This window comes from Cygnus olor, chromosome 9, assembly GCF_009769625.2.
Source record: "Cygnus olor isolate bCygOlo1 chromosome 9, bCygOlo1.pri.v2, whole genome shotgun sequence".
NCBI lineage: Eukaryota > Metazoa > Chordata > Aves > Anseriformes > Anatidae > Cygnus > Cygnus olor.
In genome coordinates this window covers 3,572,925-3,589,060 of record NC_049177.1, presented here as the reverse complement: position 1 = coordinate 3,589,060, position 16,136 = coordinate 3,572,925, and the positions used below count along the sequence as shown (strand labels likewise).

Genomic DNA, 16,136 nt, shown 5'->3' with positions numbered 1-16,136 from the left:
TTCTTGGAAGAGAAGACTATGCTGAAGTTGCTTGTTTTGGCACGGTCTGCTCCTTTAACTTGATCTCCACCCTATTTCTAGGAATTCAGCCTCTTTCATGCCTGCCAGTCTGCTGAGCTGTGTGCTGTTTTTGGAAGGGCAGAATACAATTTTCATATAAATTCTATGACATACTTGTATGAATTGCCAAAATGTTCTCTGAAACCTAAGTGCCACATAAATGACAGCAAAATAGGGCCATTTACAAGTAGCTTTGGCTACGGATTTTGTATGATTCATTTCTAGTCACATATTTGCACCACCAGCTTGCCAACATTTCTGTGATAACCTATTATTTTAGACATTTATCATTTGCTCAGTGTATTCCCTGCTGAATGCTAGTAACAAAGCTCACAGTCTAGATATCTGCATGGAATTTTGGGAGTCACTTATCACCGGTGACCAGTAATCTACACAAATTAAACTAATGTGTTCATCCAAGCATCTTTAGTACTGGAACAAAGCAGTTGAAGTATTAAACTTATTGAACTAGTGCTTGAGCATATAGTAAGGTTTTCAAAAAGAACCTAATTACGCGTTTTAATTAGATGCAGTACCAGTAGGCAGTATTTTCGCACGATTTATTGAATAGACACAAAAGCCTACGAGGCGAAATGGGGGGCCTACAGGCCCTACGTCCCCTCGCCTCAGCCAGCCGCCGCCCTGAGGCCACTGTGCCCGCCGGGCCGGGCTGCTCGGCGTTAAACCGAACGCCCACAGAAGCACAGAGCCGCCATCTTCCCGCCCCCGGTCTTGTGAGGGGCCGCGCCCCGCTCTGCCTCAATGCGCACGCGCGGCTGAGGCGAGTGTCGAGGGAGGGTTTCGAACCCGGATCCCTCTGCGCAGAGTGGCGGCCGGGTCACGTGGGGCGGCGGCGGGGCCGGGGCCGGGGCCGGGGCCGCGCGGGGAACGTGAGTGGAGGGGAGGGGACGGGAGGGGCGGGGCCGGGCCGGGCCGGTGTTGGGGGAGGGGGGGGGCTGCCTCCTTTTCCTCCTCTTCCTCCTCCTGCTGCTCTTCCTCAGCGCCGGCTCCGGGGCTGGGAAAGGAGCCTCATCGAGCGAAGGCTCTCGACTCGCCACCTTGAGCAGTGCTTTTACAGGCTATGTGAAAATAGCCAGGGGATTTGTTTTCATTTTTCTTACTTTTTTTTAACCAGAACTATGTTCCTCTTTTCTTAAAGTGCTTAAAAACAACAATAAAGAGCCTGCAAATGATTTGCGCGTGTATCGAAAGGAGGAGGGGTAAACAAATGGCCTGGCTGTATGTTGGAGGCTTTCTGAAGCGGCTGTAAGAGCACTTGGCGTGACTCAGCTGTTTGTGAGACGGGGTTAGTGGTACCAGGCTGCGTGGTGAGGGCCTTGCAGCCGCACTGCGTTACTGCAAGGAGGTCTGAGGGCTTGCCAGGAGTTAGCACTAGTGCCAGAAAGGGTATACTTCTGGGTGTTCCGCTGGTACGGTTCATTAAACGGCTAACTTCATCCTTTCGCACTCCGGACTGCAGGCAGATTTCTCCTGAAGCAATAAAAACAAAGAAGCACAAAGCTTGTGAGGGCCTTCGCGCTTCTGAAGTAGTCAGGGAAGCATGGATTGTTTCACTTCAATTATATCGCCAAATTCTTGAGCTGAACAGGGGAGGATGCTCTTCTGATCTAATTATGCTGTTTTTTGATTATACCGGTATAAGGTTTGCAGTCAAATCCAAAAAAAATTCTGACCCTATTTAAAGTAATTAAACATCCACGAAGTTAAAAATCTAACTGTGCCCTGATCTGAAATCCTCTTTTGTTCTGATAAGTGTGTGTGTATCTATTCACAACTCACACCCCCTCACCTTCACCAGTAGAGTGATACAGCTATAAATGTTAATTGTGATTTTACTTCTCTCAGTTAATTTATATATGTTTAGGTGTATCCTAGCATTTTGAGAAGTAGTTATTCATTATCTGTTATGAGATGGAGGTAGTAAGAACGTTTGTCAAATCTTTTTGTGTCACTTTGTTCCCACAAAACTGGGAAGGATCTTAATATGTCCATTGTCTCCCCCACAAAATGGTATTATAATAGCAAGTAATTCTGACTAACTGACCACAGAGGTTCAAAAAAAGCTGACCTTTCAAAGAAAGAAATGCTCTATTGACTTTTTTTTCTTTTTTATCTGTTTGATTATATGTGTCATATAAATTCAGAGGTACAGGACTGTCTCCGTTTTAGGATTCCAAAGCAATGAAACCAGTGGTGGCTCATGGCTGTTGTGTGGCCTCTGTTTGAATCTTGAACAGACTTTTTCCAACAAAGGAAAACAGTAATTTCTAATGAACTTAATTTCTAAGGAGAGTTACTAAAATGTAGAGTAGCAAAATGTAAACTACAAAAATCTATAAAGGATTCTGCTTTTTTGTCTGCTTTACACTGAAATGGCAGCAGAATTTCTGTTATATAAACTTATAGAAGCCCAAACTACTCTTTTTGATGGTAAGCTAAAACTACACTTTCTGACTAAACTAAGCTATATCCATGAAAAGGGTGTGTGCATGTGTGTATGTATATATATCCATATAGATAGACTCATGAAAGGGATAGACCTAATACAGTATTAGGTTGTTCCGTTTTGGGAGATTATTTATATTGCACTATGAAAAGTGATGTGACCTTTGTCTCCAGAGGAGGAGGCAGTGAATATGACCAGTATATGTATTACCAGTAAATCCTTTTCACCATAGATAACGCCTTAGTTTTGAGGCACATGAGCAAAGTATCTGTTTCCGCAGTGGCTGCCAATGAAAGGTAATGGAGAGACTGAAAGATCAGGAAGGAATGAGTTTAGTGGTAGACATAGCCTTTAATGCAGTCATTTTATGTTAATATTTCACTTTGTGTTGTTTCCTATCAGCAAGGTAGTTACTGAATTATTTTGACATTTTCTGATATGTCATGTTGTCTGGTTTTCAGTTTAAAGTTCAGTATTTTATGAATGAAAGCACCTTAAGGTCTTCAAAGGCCCATTTGATTAATCTAGAAGTTATTCTCTATAAATTAATTACCTCTATAATTACATCAGAAGCTTGTCTTTTGCTCTGAACTATGTAATTGACTATATATTTGAAAGCTTATTGTAACTGACCGACCATGGTTGTCCTTCTCCTTGCATGCATATTAAATATAAACGGGCTGGTTCTTTGTGTTTCAAATTGTTGAGGTTTTGCTTGCACTGATCTGTTTTTCTGTTTATTCTGCCTTCTTCTGTCCCTGTCAAAATTTGAGGACAATAGTAAGTGTTTGCAGTTTGCTTGTGCTTCCATTGTAGGACTCTCCTTTTGCCTTAAAACCACTGCTTCTTTTTCTGTTTTGTTCTTTGCTTGGGTAAGATTTTGTACCCTGAGACTCCATCTTCATAGGCAAGTACTACGGGTCTGTTGGGCTTATAGGTAGTGAGCAGCAGGTTATGCTCAGGATCTGACCTTTGCCCCTTTCACCATGCTCTGTGTGTGTGTGTGTAAGTTTTTTTTGTTGTTGTTTTGGTTTTTTTTTTTTGTTTTTTTTTTTTACTTTGGACAAGCTGCAGTCTGGACCTGGCAGCAGAAGGCCCAATTTTTCTGGAATGCGCTGGGTTCTTTCTTGGAGCATGTCTCCTGGTTTGGCTTGACCTGAAAAGAGACCGAACAGTTCGTGCCCACTCCAGAGAACAACAGTGAAACCAGTGGGAGCAATGGAGAGGTTCACTTCAAAATCAGACTCCCAAGCCAAACGAAAGCATTAACACTGGTTTTTTTTCTGTCAGTGGAGGTTATACAGTGCTAAGGTTCCTCTTTACAAATCAGTTTTGCAAGGCAAGGAGAAGAGCCCAGTAGTTCTAGAGAGAAGCTGGCAGGGCTTCTTAAGATCAGGATGTGCCATGCAGGTAAAAGCAAAATCTGTAGGTCACAGCTGTATCCACCCTCCATATGAAAAGATAGGTTGCATTTTTTTTGTCAATTCATGAAATCTAGGCTTATATCACATTGTGATTTTTGAGGAGAAGCACAGTGGGCTGGGTTTTGTTTCACATAAACCCAAATGAAAACTTCAGGCTAGATCATCTACAGTTCTGTCCATTTGCGGGGGGAACAAGGGTATAAGGAGATTCTTTTCCTCTAACTTCAAACTATAGCTGGAGGAAAAGACCGTGTAACATTTCATTTTAACTGGTATTTACTAAAATATTTACTTTATTACATGATTTTTCAGTAATATGAGGTTGTAATATTGTAGGGGTGCCAAGCAAGCAAGGGGGTTTGTCACAGTAAAAATAAAAGTTGAAATGCATTGCACTTGGTTAGTACAAAACAAACAAATAAATTCCAAGAATGTTTAGTTCAGACATTTATCTTGAGTAGGTGACAAAAATGCAGACACGTGGCAGTCTAGATGCAAGACAAATGTCCATTTCAAGTCTGTTCTGGAAATTTGTACATTTTGAAGTGGGTGGCATGTTTTCAAAAAAAAAAAGGAATAAATGCTTCATTGTTTTGAGTCCTGTTAGGCTTTTAATAAACAAAGTTGAGGCTGAGGAAGAATGTTCAAGCAGTTGAAAGCTCTATAGATTTTAAGTGAATTGCATTCCAGAAGGCTCTTAAATAACTCATTTTTCTTTCTTTATATATTTGTCCTTTATAATCAAATGCATGGTGTGTTTTGGCTTATGTTTGTGCCCCCAGTAATAGGAGCGATTTATAATACATAGCATAGCTGTAATCGTGGAGCAAACCGTTCCCTGTCATGTTACATGGTCACAGAGCTGTGCTGTGTGCAGGCTTCTCTTCCTAGGTGCATCTGTGTTAAAAGTATGAATGCTGGGAATTGAAGACCATCAAAAGGGGGGAAAACCTTTAAAAAGCGAGACTGTGTATTATTTGGCGGTTTGAACAACGCGGTATGGCAGCGTTTTGGGGTTTCCACATAACTTGTGCTGAAGCGATGTTGACTTGAATTCTAACAGTTTTTGTCGGCTGTTCTGTGGTGGGAAAAAATGTCGCTGTGTCAGTGGTAAAAGAGAAGTCAGAGGTTTGGGCAGATGAGCGCAAGAAGAGTTTGGAGCGTTGGTACACCTGGCATGTCATATGGAAAGAGAGGATGACATTAATTAAAACTTCTGATTAGCTAAGGACTTTTCTTATAACATCGACATTAAAAAACAACAGCTGACAATGTTGATTATCCTCTACAACAACTGATTTACATTTTAAGAGGCCTTAGCTCATTTGAACTTTGTAGGGACTGCAGCTGTGGTCTCTGTAGTTAAATGAGGAGGGTTTGAAAGCAGTTTCTAAAGGTACCAGCGCAGTTTGGTTATGTGCTCAGGAAGCCTGGCCTGAAGCGTGTTTCTGCTGTTTCCACTCTGCTTTGGACAGGGCTTAGACATTATGGAGCGTCTCGGAGATTAGACCATGGGAAAAAATGCAGTGAATTTCCTCTCATTGTGACAAATAAGTTTATTTGCATTCTGTTCTACTGCATTTGCTCTGAGAATGCCAGCATTTTTTTTCTTCTCTTAAAGCGCTATACTAAGCATAAACACAATTTGAAGAGAAATCCAGAGGCTAGAGTAACTTAAACTTAATTTGATCAATTATTTGATGTTACTGTACTGTGTGAACTGCTGTGGAAGTATACGCTGCTTTTGCTTACGTTTAAGTAGAGGAGATAGGCTGAGCTGGAGACAGTCTTTTCAGATGTTCAACCCTGCGCAGGTTTCATATTCCTTTTGCTGGTATAGGATGACGTAAATCAGAGGTGATTTCCCTCTCAGTTTATTAATGATGCTCTGAACGCCTAAAGCAAAATGTTTACAGACATAGCAGCTGTCTGTAAAAAAGCCAAATTTAGTAAATCCCACTAGGAATAACGTGGAATGTTAAACTTTGCATCAGGAGCTGTTGGCCTTTCCTCCTTATACAGGTGTTATTTTTTTCTGCTGTTCTCCAGAAGAATGAGGTGGTTGTTTATCTAAAATAAAAACCCTTACAGAGGAAGCATTTGATTTGATGAGTTGGAAAGGAAACTAACCAAAATAAATAAGTATATTGATAGTTTATTTGAACTATTTCAGAATGTAATGGAAAAGGAAGTGAATGAGATGCTAAGATGAAAATTTTGTGTGTATCAGGATATTCAGGAAGTTTCATTTGAAACCTAATGGGGAAGTTTGGAAGAATAACTGTATTTTGCTGGCTCTGCTTAGTTTTGAATAATGTATCGTGAATCTTTAATAGTTCAGCAAAGAACTGCCATCCTAGAGGTGGAGACGTGTGGCCACACTGTTGTGCCCTTCTGGAGAGTTTTGAAAAGTAAAAATAGTGCTGGCCAAGTTTGGACAGCCCTGAGAACCTACTCGAAATTCCTTGTCATTCCTTTCATCTGTAGGCAGGTCCACGGCGCAGTCTCTGTGCCCCTTTGTGCTGTGTTCTCCCAGTGCAGGTACCTCCTAGTTGGAATTCTAGACTATAAAAACGAGAACAATTTTCAAAGCTTACTGTTAGGAGTATGTAGCTGTGTCTGTGTTCCTCTTTGAAACAGTAACTTTTAATTTTCATTCGTAGCTTGTGCTGAATATTTATAAAAGTCGGGATAAGGTCATGAAAAAAATTACACATGTAGCAAAGATGGCCTGAAAATTGAGACTCTATAGAGAATATTTTTTATTTTTTCTTACCAGTTTCCTGCCTGAAAGTTTAGAGATTGTAAGTGAATCAGGGTAGTAGCGAAAAGATGTCTAGCACAGCCAGGAATTTTATAGACGAAATAGTCTGTCCAGGGCCACTGGAGGGAGGTTGCAGATTCCTTTTTGTCGTAATGCTTGTCTGGGTTAACTGTATAAATCCATTTTATTTGTCTTATACCGGTTTAAAAATTGTGACTTTTTTTTTCACTTGATTTTTTTTTTTCCGATTAAGAGGTGTCTCAGATGATGAAGTTGAAGAATTCGTTATGTTTTCTTAAGTGCATTAAGCTTGAAAACACCCCTGTTTCTGTATTATAATGCAGTTGTTTTTTTTTCTTTCAGAATTTCCAAAACGTGTATTGTCTTGGATTTGAACAAAAGTGGAAAAATCAGAATAAACTTTGCATTTGAGTAAGAAGTGATAATGCAGCGAAGACAGGGAAGAGTGAATGCTGGACTGCTTTTGCTGCTTTATCAAATTTCTCAAGTTGGACTTCAGAACATTCCTTCTGTTACCCTTGCAGTGCTTGTACTGAATATTTTTTTCTTTCTGAATCCCGTGAGGCCGCTGCATGAAGCTTGCATCAGTGTAAACGAAGGCTTCTACAGACAGAACTGGCAGCGTTTACTGCTTTCTCCTGTCCACCATGCAGACGATAGGCATTTGTATTATAACATGATTTCCATGCTCTGGAAGGGGATAATGTTGGAAAGAAAGCTTAAGAGTGTGTGGTTTGCTTATATAATTGCAGTGTTTTCAGTGCTGATTGGAGTTGTTTATATGGCGCTGGAATTCATGCTTGTGAAAATTCTGAATGATCCTTCATATGAAATGAATTGTGCCGTAGGTTTTTCAGGTAAGTTGGTCCAATTTAAGTGTGTAAAAATGAACATTTATAGATACTAGCAATATTTTTGAATGTAGCAGATGGACACCTGTACAGCCGTATGCATGTATGTTATGTCCCTGAAGTAATCCTTTTTTATTTAAAGAATGTATTCTGGGAATGTACATGGTGTGTTTGAGTACATGCTTGTATGACCAGCACAGTCTTTACCTGAGAACATGAAAAATATGATTACCGCAGTAGAATCGTGGTTCCAGCCGGTGTTCAGTGTCACTGACTACCCAAAGTCTGGAACTTGTTGTTTGCTGATGTTAATGATGCTTGTTAGTAGACTCTAGAAAAGCCCATCACTTGACTATTATTTCTGAGCATCTTTTCTGGTATGAGCTGTGCACTATAAATCAGGTCTTTAGCTTCAAATTGTAAACAGTTCATGCCTGTCTTAGAGACTTGCATTCATTTTTCTGCTAGAAACAATCAAGCAGCTGCTTGTAGTCATCTTCCAGTAATGGTCATGTCTTCTTATTTAGGAAGTCAGAGTTTCAAGTTGATGAATTCCTTTAAGAAAGTCTGAAGTTAAGGGGAGTAGTAGTATTGCTCTCCTAGGTACATAGAGTTTTTTCCTTGATGCCATTGGGACTTAGAATTAAACGGCAAAACCCATTTTCTATCTCTGAGAAAGATGTCAACACTTTTTAGGTTTCCCTGTGGTATTCAGGGTGGTACTAGGCTGGAACATCCCGGCGGTTGCTCATTTGGAGCTTCAGTACTCCCTGGTCACCCACCTTTTGGTAACAAGGCATGCCCAGTTCTAGTACTGGCCTCTGTAGTGGCTGTAAGGGCCCTGAGCACAACCTCTTCCCCTGTCTAGGGGATCTGGCTACCTTGCTCAAGGACAGCTTTGATATGTGACACTGCGATCCATCTCAAGCTGGTGGGAAAAGAGCTGAGAAGCTTTTGCCTAGCAGCTGCTTTTAAGCTTAAACCCTCTGCCTTGTCCCTGCTGCATCCATGCGTGTGTCTGGCCCTGTGCCTCGCTTATCTGGACCTCCAGCTGGGTGTCCTGACTTCCTTTGGCCCTGCTTTGTCAAAGGGGTCAGCCTGGCAACCTGGGCTCTTGGCCGTTCACCAGTGCACTTTGTTCAGGGGCCGTGGGACTGGACTTCTCCTGGGGAGGTTTCTGCTGCTGCCTGCCTCCCTGATCCCTTCGTGACCCTTTCCTTGCTGAGAAGAGTGAATTTCGAGGGTTTGAAACTTCTTTATACTGTATCATTGGGAACTACTACTGTAGTGTTGAGATTTTTCTGCATGTTTTTTTTCACCAGATTAGTCTCCACCTTCCCACTCAGCCGGATAGCAACCTACGTGTCCCTCTGCTGGAGCCAACAGAAAAAGAAAGTTAGATTCAGTGCTAAGATTATTCACAAGGTGCAGCTTTATGGCTTCCTGCCCTTTTTGGCAAACGGGACCAAACTGCTGACCAGCAGTGGTGCTGGCAGGCAGGGCGAGCGCAGGTGACTGGCCAGATGGGTCCTTATTTCATTCCTTACAGGAGACCCAAGTCAGCCATGATTCAGTATTGGCTGGAGTGTGTATTTTGGACTTCTAGTGAACAAAAAAGGGACTAAACCTGTACAGAGCTTTGTCAGTTGAGGGATTACCAAATTGGATTTTAATTTACACGTTCTGCGAGGTACCTAGTTCAGATCTTGCACTGAGTATTGCAGCCAGCGCTGATGTGACTTGCCGTCTGCAGCAGCTGCGGGTGTTCCAGGCCTGGGAACGTGGGACTGCAGCCTGCGTGCACGTGCCTTTGACTGCTTCTCAGGCAGTACGTTAAAGAAGCTCTGGCAGAATTAGTATCCATAGTTCATCTTTCAAAACCTTCAACATTTTCAACGTGACCTTCAGCATCTGTAATTTCTCTTCAGTCAGGGCAAGTGACGTATTAGGGAACAGGCGATGAAGAAGAAATGTGTATTTTCCTGACAATAACTGTTTCTTTAAAAGCCAGTTCGTATGCGTGTTTATGACACGTTCATTTTATCAACTCTTAAGAGTTTTAAGATGACTGGATTATTTATTTAACTATTTTGCAACTGGATAAAATAGGCCAGGGCCTTGTCCCCCTAACAGGAACATGACAATACAGCAGGCCTAGGCCCTTCCAATAGGCACTTAAACCTTAAATAAAATAAAATGAATTGAAGCTGTACATAGAGGATTCTGGTGAGTCAAGGGTGGATTGGATAGAGACAACTCCTGAACTGTGTACTGCTATCGAATGTTTCTCCCCTCGAGTAAATTTATAGTTTCTGAACCAAGTCCAGTTTTATCAGCAGCAAATAGTGTGTCTGTGCGTGCATAAAAACATTTCTTTTAAAATTTGTTCCTAAAATAAGAATATTTACATCACTGGATAGAGGAGTTTTGCCATTTCATGTTTTCTGTGGTTTTAGAAGGGGGAGAACCTTTTTCATGTTTTCTTTATTTAGTATATCTGAATTCATGTCCAACTCGGCTATCTTTTCTGTATTAAAATATTCTACTTTTCAATTTTGTGGATTTTTCAGGCAACTGTGTGAGATTTCTCTTCAGAGTAACTTTTTCAAAAACATGTTGGATGTTCTGATAAATTATGTGAATTCATTCGATCACATCAGCTTTTACTTGCATGATGGAACAGTTGGAGTCAGTTAGAAATTATTGTGTTTAAAGGTGATTTATCTAATTTTTCTTTTCAGAAACAAGTGCTCTGGAACATTTGTAAGATTTTTTTCCATTAATTCCAAATTTTTGAGCTTACTGTTGAGCTTCACAAATGCATTTCTCTTGTTTTCAGTCATGGCTTTTCTCATCTCACTGAACAGTTTGAGTTCAATAATTTTGTCCATTATTACAACTAGAACTTTTTGTTTCTATTGTTTTGATTACTTGAATAACTACAGTAAGTAGGTGTATTAAAAAAAACAAAACTTAAATTGGCTGTTATACGTAAATTTTTAATGCTTTTTTCTTAAGTGACTGAAAATTATCACTGACAAAACAGCTTAGAGCTGTTGTTCTGGCATGCAACAGTATTGCTTCCTGGTGCTGTGAACCTGCATGGTATTCCAGTTTCAGTAGTTAATTCATTTTGGTAGTTAAGTCACTATTTATTTTTTGGGCACGTGTACTTCTCTCTTGATGTGACTTGTTCTTGTTTGCAGGAGTCTTGTTTGCTTTGAAAGTTCTTAACAACCATTACAATCCAGGAAGAGTCAGCAATGTCCTTGGATTGCAGATACCCAGCAAATACGCCTGTTGGGTGGAGCTGGTGGCTATTCATTTAATTGCCCCAGGGTGAGTACAGGGTAATTCTTTGAAGTTAGTAGAAGAGATTTGGGTTATCTGAAGTAGTTGGAAATGTTTTATGAAGTAAGAGTAGTTATCTGATACCCAAATTGTGCACTGGGGCTACAATTAAGTGCTGGGGCTATAGTATGCTTTTTCCTGTAACACCTTTTGACCACGCTTCAAAATGAGAACCTGGAGTACTGTGTTTGGAAGGTATTGTGAACTATTGGAGGGAAGTTGTGAAAAGCTGATGGTCAAGGAAAAGGCACATGCACTTTCAGTAAAATAACCTAACCCTGGGGTACATTACTATTTCTAAATAACCTATATTGACATTGTTGATCTGAGCCAGTTTTATAGATTATTTTTGGCAACTTAAGATGCTTATTAGAGTTTTTAATTTCAAAAAAATTAGATGACCTCACAAACTGAGAACTACCCAACTACCCCAATTAAAGACCAATAGCACAGGGGCAAGTCTTCATCCTGCGACAGAGATGCAGATCGCTGTCATACACATTCATGGCTGACAATTGAAATCAGAGTTGTAACACATTATGAATCAACAATGAATATTATTAGTTGCTTAATTTTGTATGGGTTCAAGGATCCAAAAGAGTTCAGTCTCAAAGCAAATCACAGTCAAAATAGGTAAATATAATAGGAATAATGAGCTTTTCATTAAAAAAAAAAATCCATGTATATTTGAAAATAGAGGAACATTCTGAAAAATCTGGCTTTAAATTCTGATTTTTTTCCTTTCACTTGTATACCTCTCAGCTTTACCCCTGGTGTGACGTCTCTTGTCAGTATAAATATCTTGCATTGCTCTAACATTCTTAACCTCATGAAATCTTTTTAATGTGTTTATTTTCCTATTTAGTCTGCCTTTTTTCATTGCTTGTTTAATGCTTAAGGATATCACTGAGTCTTCACTGGTTATCAGTCAGATTTACTGTTGAACTTTTTTATTGATGAGAACTGTTCCTCTGGAACAAGAGGGCTTAAAAAAAAACACAACAGGTTTGCTGGGAATGGCAATATATGGTGAAAAACATTTTCTATTGTTTTGTTTTGTCAAACAGCTTTTACTTTTCTATATTATGTTCCCAATTTATTACAAAATTAGTAACAAATTCCCAACTTCCAGTTAAAGAAGCAGCAGTGTTTTCCTGTACACGGTTGTGTAAAACAAGTTGTCTTATACTTATGCAATCGTTTAATTTGGTCTAATTTGCATTCAGATAGGTTGCTTAGCACTGGTAAATTGACTACATGCCCTTCTTTCTAAGCGAGATTAAATTTAGAAGCAGAGGCAATAAATTGTAATGTGCATGTGACTATGTGGTTTGAGTTAATATGGAAATGAACTGTGTGTATAAACACATGGATTTCATCCTATTGTTTCAAGAAATTCATTATTTTTCAAAGATAAAGCCAGCCTAGATTCTTGTAGTATGTCACTTACCTTACTTGTTTGTTTATTTAGTGAATATATGCCTTCCAGCAGAGCATCAGAGGAGGAGATGATGGAAATAAGTTGTCATGGAAGACAGTGACAGTGGCTAAACTAAAGGCAAACTTTTGTTGCTAAATAAGTGGCTTTGTCCTGTGATAGAGTAGGGTGCTTAAATGATGATTCCTACTAGCCTTTTGGGTTTGCTGTTAGGCAGAAATTGGGGAAATGAAGTAATACAGGTGTAGGTTTTCTTTCTCTGCTTTCATGTGTGCTGCTGGGTGACTGACACCACAGAATTGAAATAAGTCAGGATAAATGCAGTAGCAGCAAGGAATTGATTTGAATTCAGTATAAGAATACTGGAACATTATTCATATAAAAATAATACTAGGAGATGCTTGTAAGCATGGGATCAGAATCGGATAGATGAAGCATAAATCTTGTTCAAATGGCTTTCCTGTAATGATAGCAATTTTCATGGAAACTACACAGTCAAATGAAAAGTCTAGTTAATTCTGTTTAGAAGATTTTGCTCAAGTAATGCGTGCATCAGCTTGATGGCAAATTTCTTCAGGAAACGGTATTTAGACATATTGCATAATTATCATTGGTATGAAGTGAATGGTTGAAATAAGATCTCTGGGGAGATCTACATTTTCAAACAAAAATTAAATGAGACATCATTTGAATTTCTTTATACCAGAGAGAACATTATTTAATATCGATAAAGCTCATTGACATTTAGGAAAAAAGCATGCAATTTAAAAAGTCAAGAATCCTGTTTCTATTCCCACTCAAAGTTCAGTTTGCATTATGCAAACTGCAAGTTATACCACAAGCAATAATTCTGTCAGTTTTTCTTAACCAGCAGGAGAAAAGGCAGTAGTTTATCTTGTTGTTGCAATCAGGAGGATATTTATTAGTCTAACAATTTAATAACAGTCAACTTAGAGAAATATACATTCAAATCAAGATATTGCTATTATTGCAAATAATGTAAAAATACTATTTTGGAATTTGATAATGGAAGTTGCTTTATGGTTGATAGGGTTTTTTAAGTATATATAGAATTATTTCACGATATATAAAAAGCAGAAAATAGGAGTAACCTCAGTTTTCTGGATTAGATTTGAGAGGAGTGGAGTTCATAATACCAGTGAAAGGAGCCTTGGTAATGTGTTTGGACAAGAGTTTCACGCAACTTTTGTGCTTTTCTATAAACTATATTTGTTCATTTCAGCTAAAATGACATTTAATTCCAAAACTTGTATGTTGTCCTGCCTTGTGAAAACAGTTGTAGTTTTGCCATTAGCTTTAATGTCAGCAGATAAAACTCGTACAGCCTCGTAGGCCAGAAATCCATTATGCAAATTTTTTGAAAAGCCAGTCTACTGAAAATTAAAATTCACTGTAAAATGTAGTAAAATGTCAAGAAGGTTGACATTGACACTGAAGTATTATCAGGAATTAATGGTTCAATTATATTTGAGTTCATTGGAAACAGGAATATCCACTTTGGGCTAAGGCATGTGGTTAGAAGAACATCAATTGCATGTGTGAAAGTTATTTTATCCAGTTTACTTATATTGAATTATTCCAGTCTACATATTTTCATTAAATAAGAAACGTTATAGGGGATCTGAATGAATCTGATATCAGAATGAATGCTCTGAGTAATAACTGCAAAAGGACAAGGATATATCTCTATACACACACATACTTGTATAACCATAAATGTTTATACTCATCAGTATTTAGTATAATGTGCTTCCCAAGATCACCACTATATCAAACGGATCTTTGCAGGGGCTTAGCAGCCTCACTTTTTACCTTGCTAAGCAAGGGCAAGGGGGCCCGAACCCAGCAGGGTTTGGGAGGCCTCTTCCCCTCTGGATGGGAGGCCCAGTCCCTCCAGGCAGCCGGCTCTGCCGCTCTGGTGTCAAGTCTCTTGCTGCAAGTTGTTTGTTACCACTTACTCTATGGGTTGTGAAGGTGCAAAGTTTGTTCGTTCCTATTTCTGGCTCTTTTGCATTTTTTAAATATGTTGTATCCATGAGAGGTTTAGTCAATGGGCTAAGTGATAGTGGTTCCTTCAGTCTTTTCCCAAAAGTTGTAGGCTTCTTGGTTTTGTTGTCTTTGGCTTAGTTTCCAGCTGAGACCTACCACTGTTGAATAGAGTGGAAAGTTTTACTTCATTTTACTTTCAGGCAGCGCTCCTGTCTACGTGTTCGCAGTGAAACCCTTGTTTCCTGTAGTGGTGTGGCCCACTGACCTGTGCTTTGTTGTATGGCTCGCTGCATGTGCCGGCTTCTCTCCTGAAGCTTTCGCACTAGGTAGTCCCTTCCAGCCTGTTTGTATAGCTGATTTCTGTGACGTGTTCAGAACTTCGTACTTGTCTTTGAATTATATCCTAACGCTTTGTCACTGTGTCAAGGTTGCTTTAAATTATAATGCCGTCTCCTGTCACTCGTGTAGCTTCTCTCAGCTTGTTGTCATTTGTAAACAATACTTGGTATAGACTCTTGTGGAAATACACTTGGTTCATATCCTTAGTTTGATAATGAATCACTGATGAGCATTAAGCCAGGCTGTTTGGCCAGATACCTATCTGCTTAGTGTAGTTTTACTGCTCAAAGTTTATGAGAAACCCTCTTCATGAGAAATGCCGTGAGACAGTGCTTCATTCTCACAGCCTGTCGTCTGCAATTTCTCCCTTTCTTGGGAGTCTTGGAGCCCTGTCAAATCCTGGGGGATTTGACTGATTTGTTCGTGTCATAACTGTTTTCTGCTTTTGATGTTACTTACTTGAGTATAGAAATACCCTTCCAGTCTTCCAAAACTAACCTATCTTCAAAACAGCTGCAAAAGACAGTCTGACTACTTTAGAATTCAGCTGTATGGTTAACTTGTTTTTTCATTTGTTTGCATAGAGTGACTTGTGTTGTGAAGGGACCTTAAAGATCACCTAGTTCAAACCCCCATGCCCATGGCCCACCAGCCGAGGCTGCCCAGGGCCCATCCAGCCTGGCCTTGGGCACCTCCAGGGATGGGGCACCCACAGCTCCTCTGGGCAATCTGTGCCAGTGCCTCACCACCCTCTGAGTGAAGAATTTCCTCCTAACATCTAATCTAAATCTCTTCTCTTTTAGTTTAAAACCATTCCCCCTTGTCCGATCACTTTTTATTTTGAGGTTTGAAGTTTTTAATAGAATAACTGTTTTTTCTTTGTAAAATTGCATAGTATCTGTCTTTTAGTTGTTCCATTTAGGAAATGCCTGTACAGATCTTTTCCATGCTATAGATTACACATTAGCAAAAAAAAAAAAAAAAAAAAAGTATTAAGTCACCATTAGAGTAAATTAGAATATAACATGTTCTAAGATATTGTTTCAGGAAGTGATGTTTGCTTAACTTGGATGAAACATTAAGCATTTTGCTAATATAAGGGTTTCTATCTTTATGCTATGTAATTGCTTTTCCTAAGTAATTACAAGTAGCGTATTTGTGTTTGTCACACAAATTGTATGACAAGATATATGAAGATTTGGTTTATCAAATATGCTTATTTTGTGCATGTCAGTGGTAGCGTATATGTGTGACAGTGTACCTGATATTATTTTTGCTTTAGGAAAAGCTGTTTAAACATCTTCGTTATTAGTGCGTTCTCCTTGAATAATATAGTAAAACAAGTGTTAGGTTAGTGTACTAGGTGCCTAAACACTGTTCAGTAGACATGAAGTGAATTTATCCCCCAAAA

At 39.4% G+C, this 16,136-nt stretch overlaps 1 protein-coding gene across 8 annotated transcripts in view; it reads left to right on the top strand.

Moving 5' to 3' along the window:
* The first annotated feature begins 835 nt into the window (after positions 1–835).
* The window catches only part of RHBDD1 (rhomboid domain containing 1), a 38,383-nt gene continuing 23,082 nt past the window's right edge, over positions 836–16,136 (top strand). The window contains exons 1-4 of one of the 8 annotated variants that reach the window (XM_040567227.1): positions 5,323–5,494; positions 6,288–6,492; positions 7,079–7,593; positions 10,794–10,926. In XM_040567227.1, the coding sequence (XP_040423161.1) occupies positions 7,161–7,593; positions 10,794–10,926 (566 nt within the window). In that variant the 5' untranslated portion in view covers positions 5,323–5,494; positions 6,288–6,492; positions 7,079–7,160. Of the gene's footprint in view, positions 951–5,292; positions 5,809–6,287; positions 6,493–7,078; positions 7,594–10,793; positions 10,927–16,136 lie in introns of those variants that run through there. The other 7 variants (XM_040567225.1, XM_040567230.1, XM_040567222.1 and 4 more) reach the window with 7 other exon arrangements.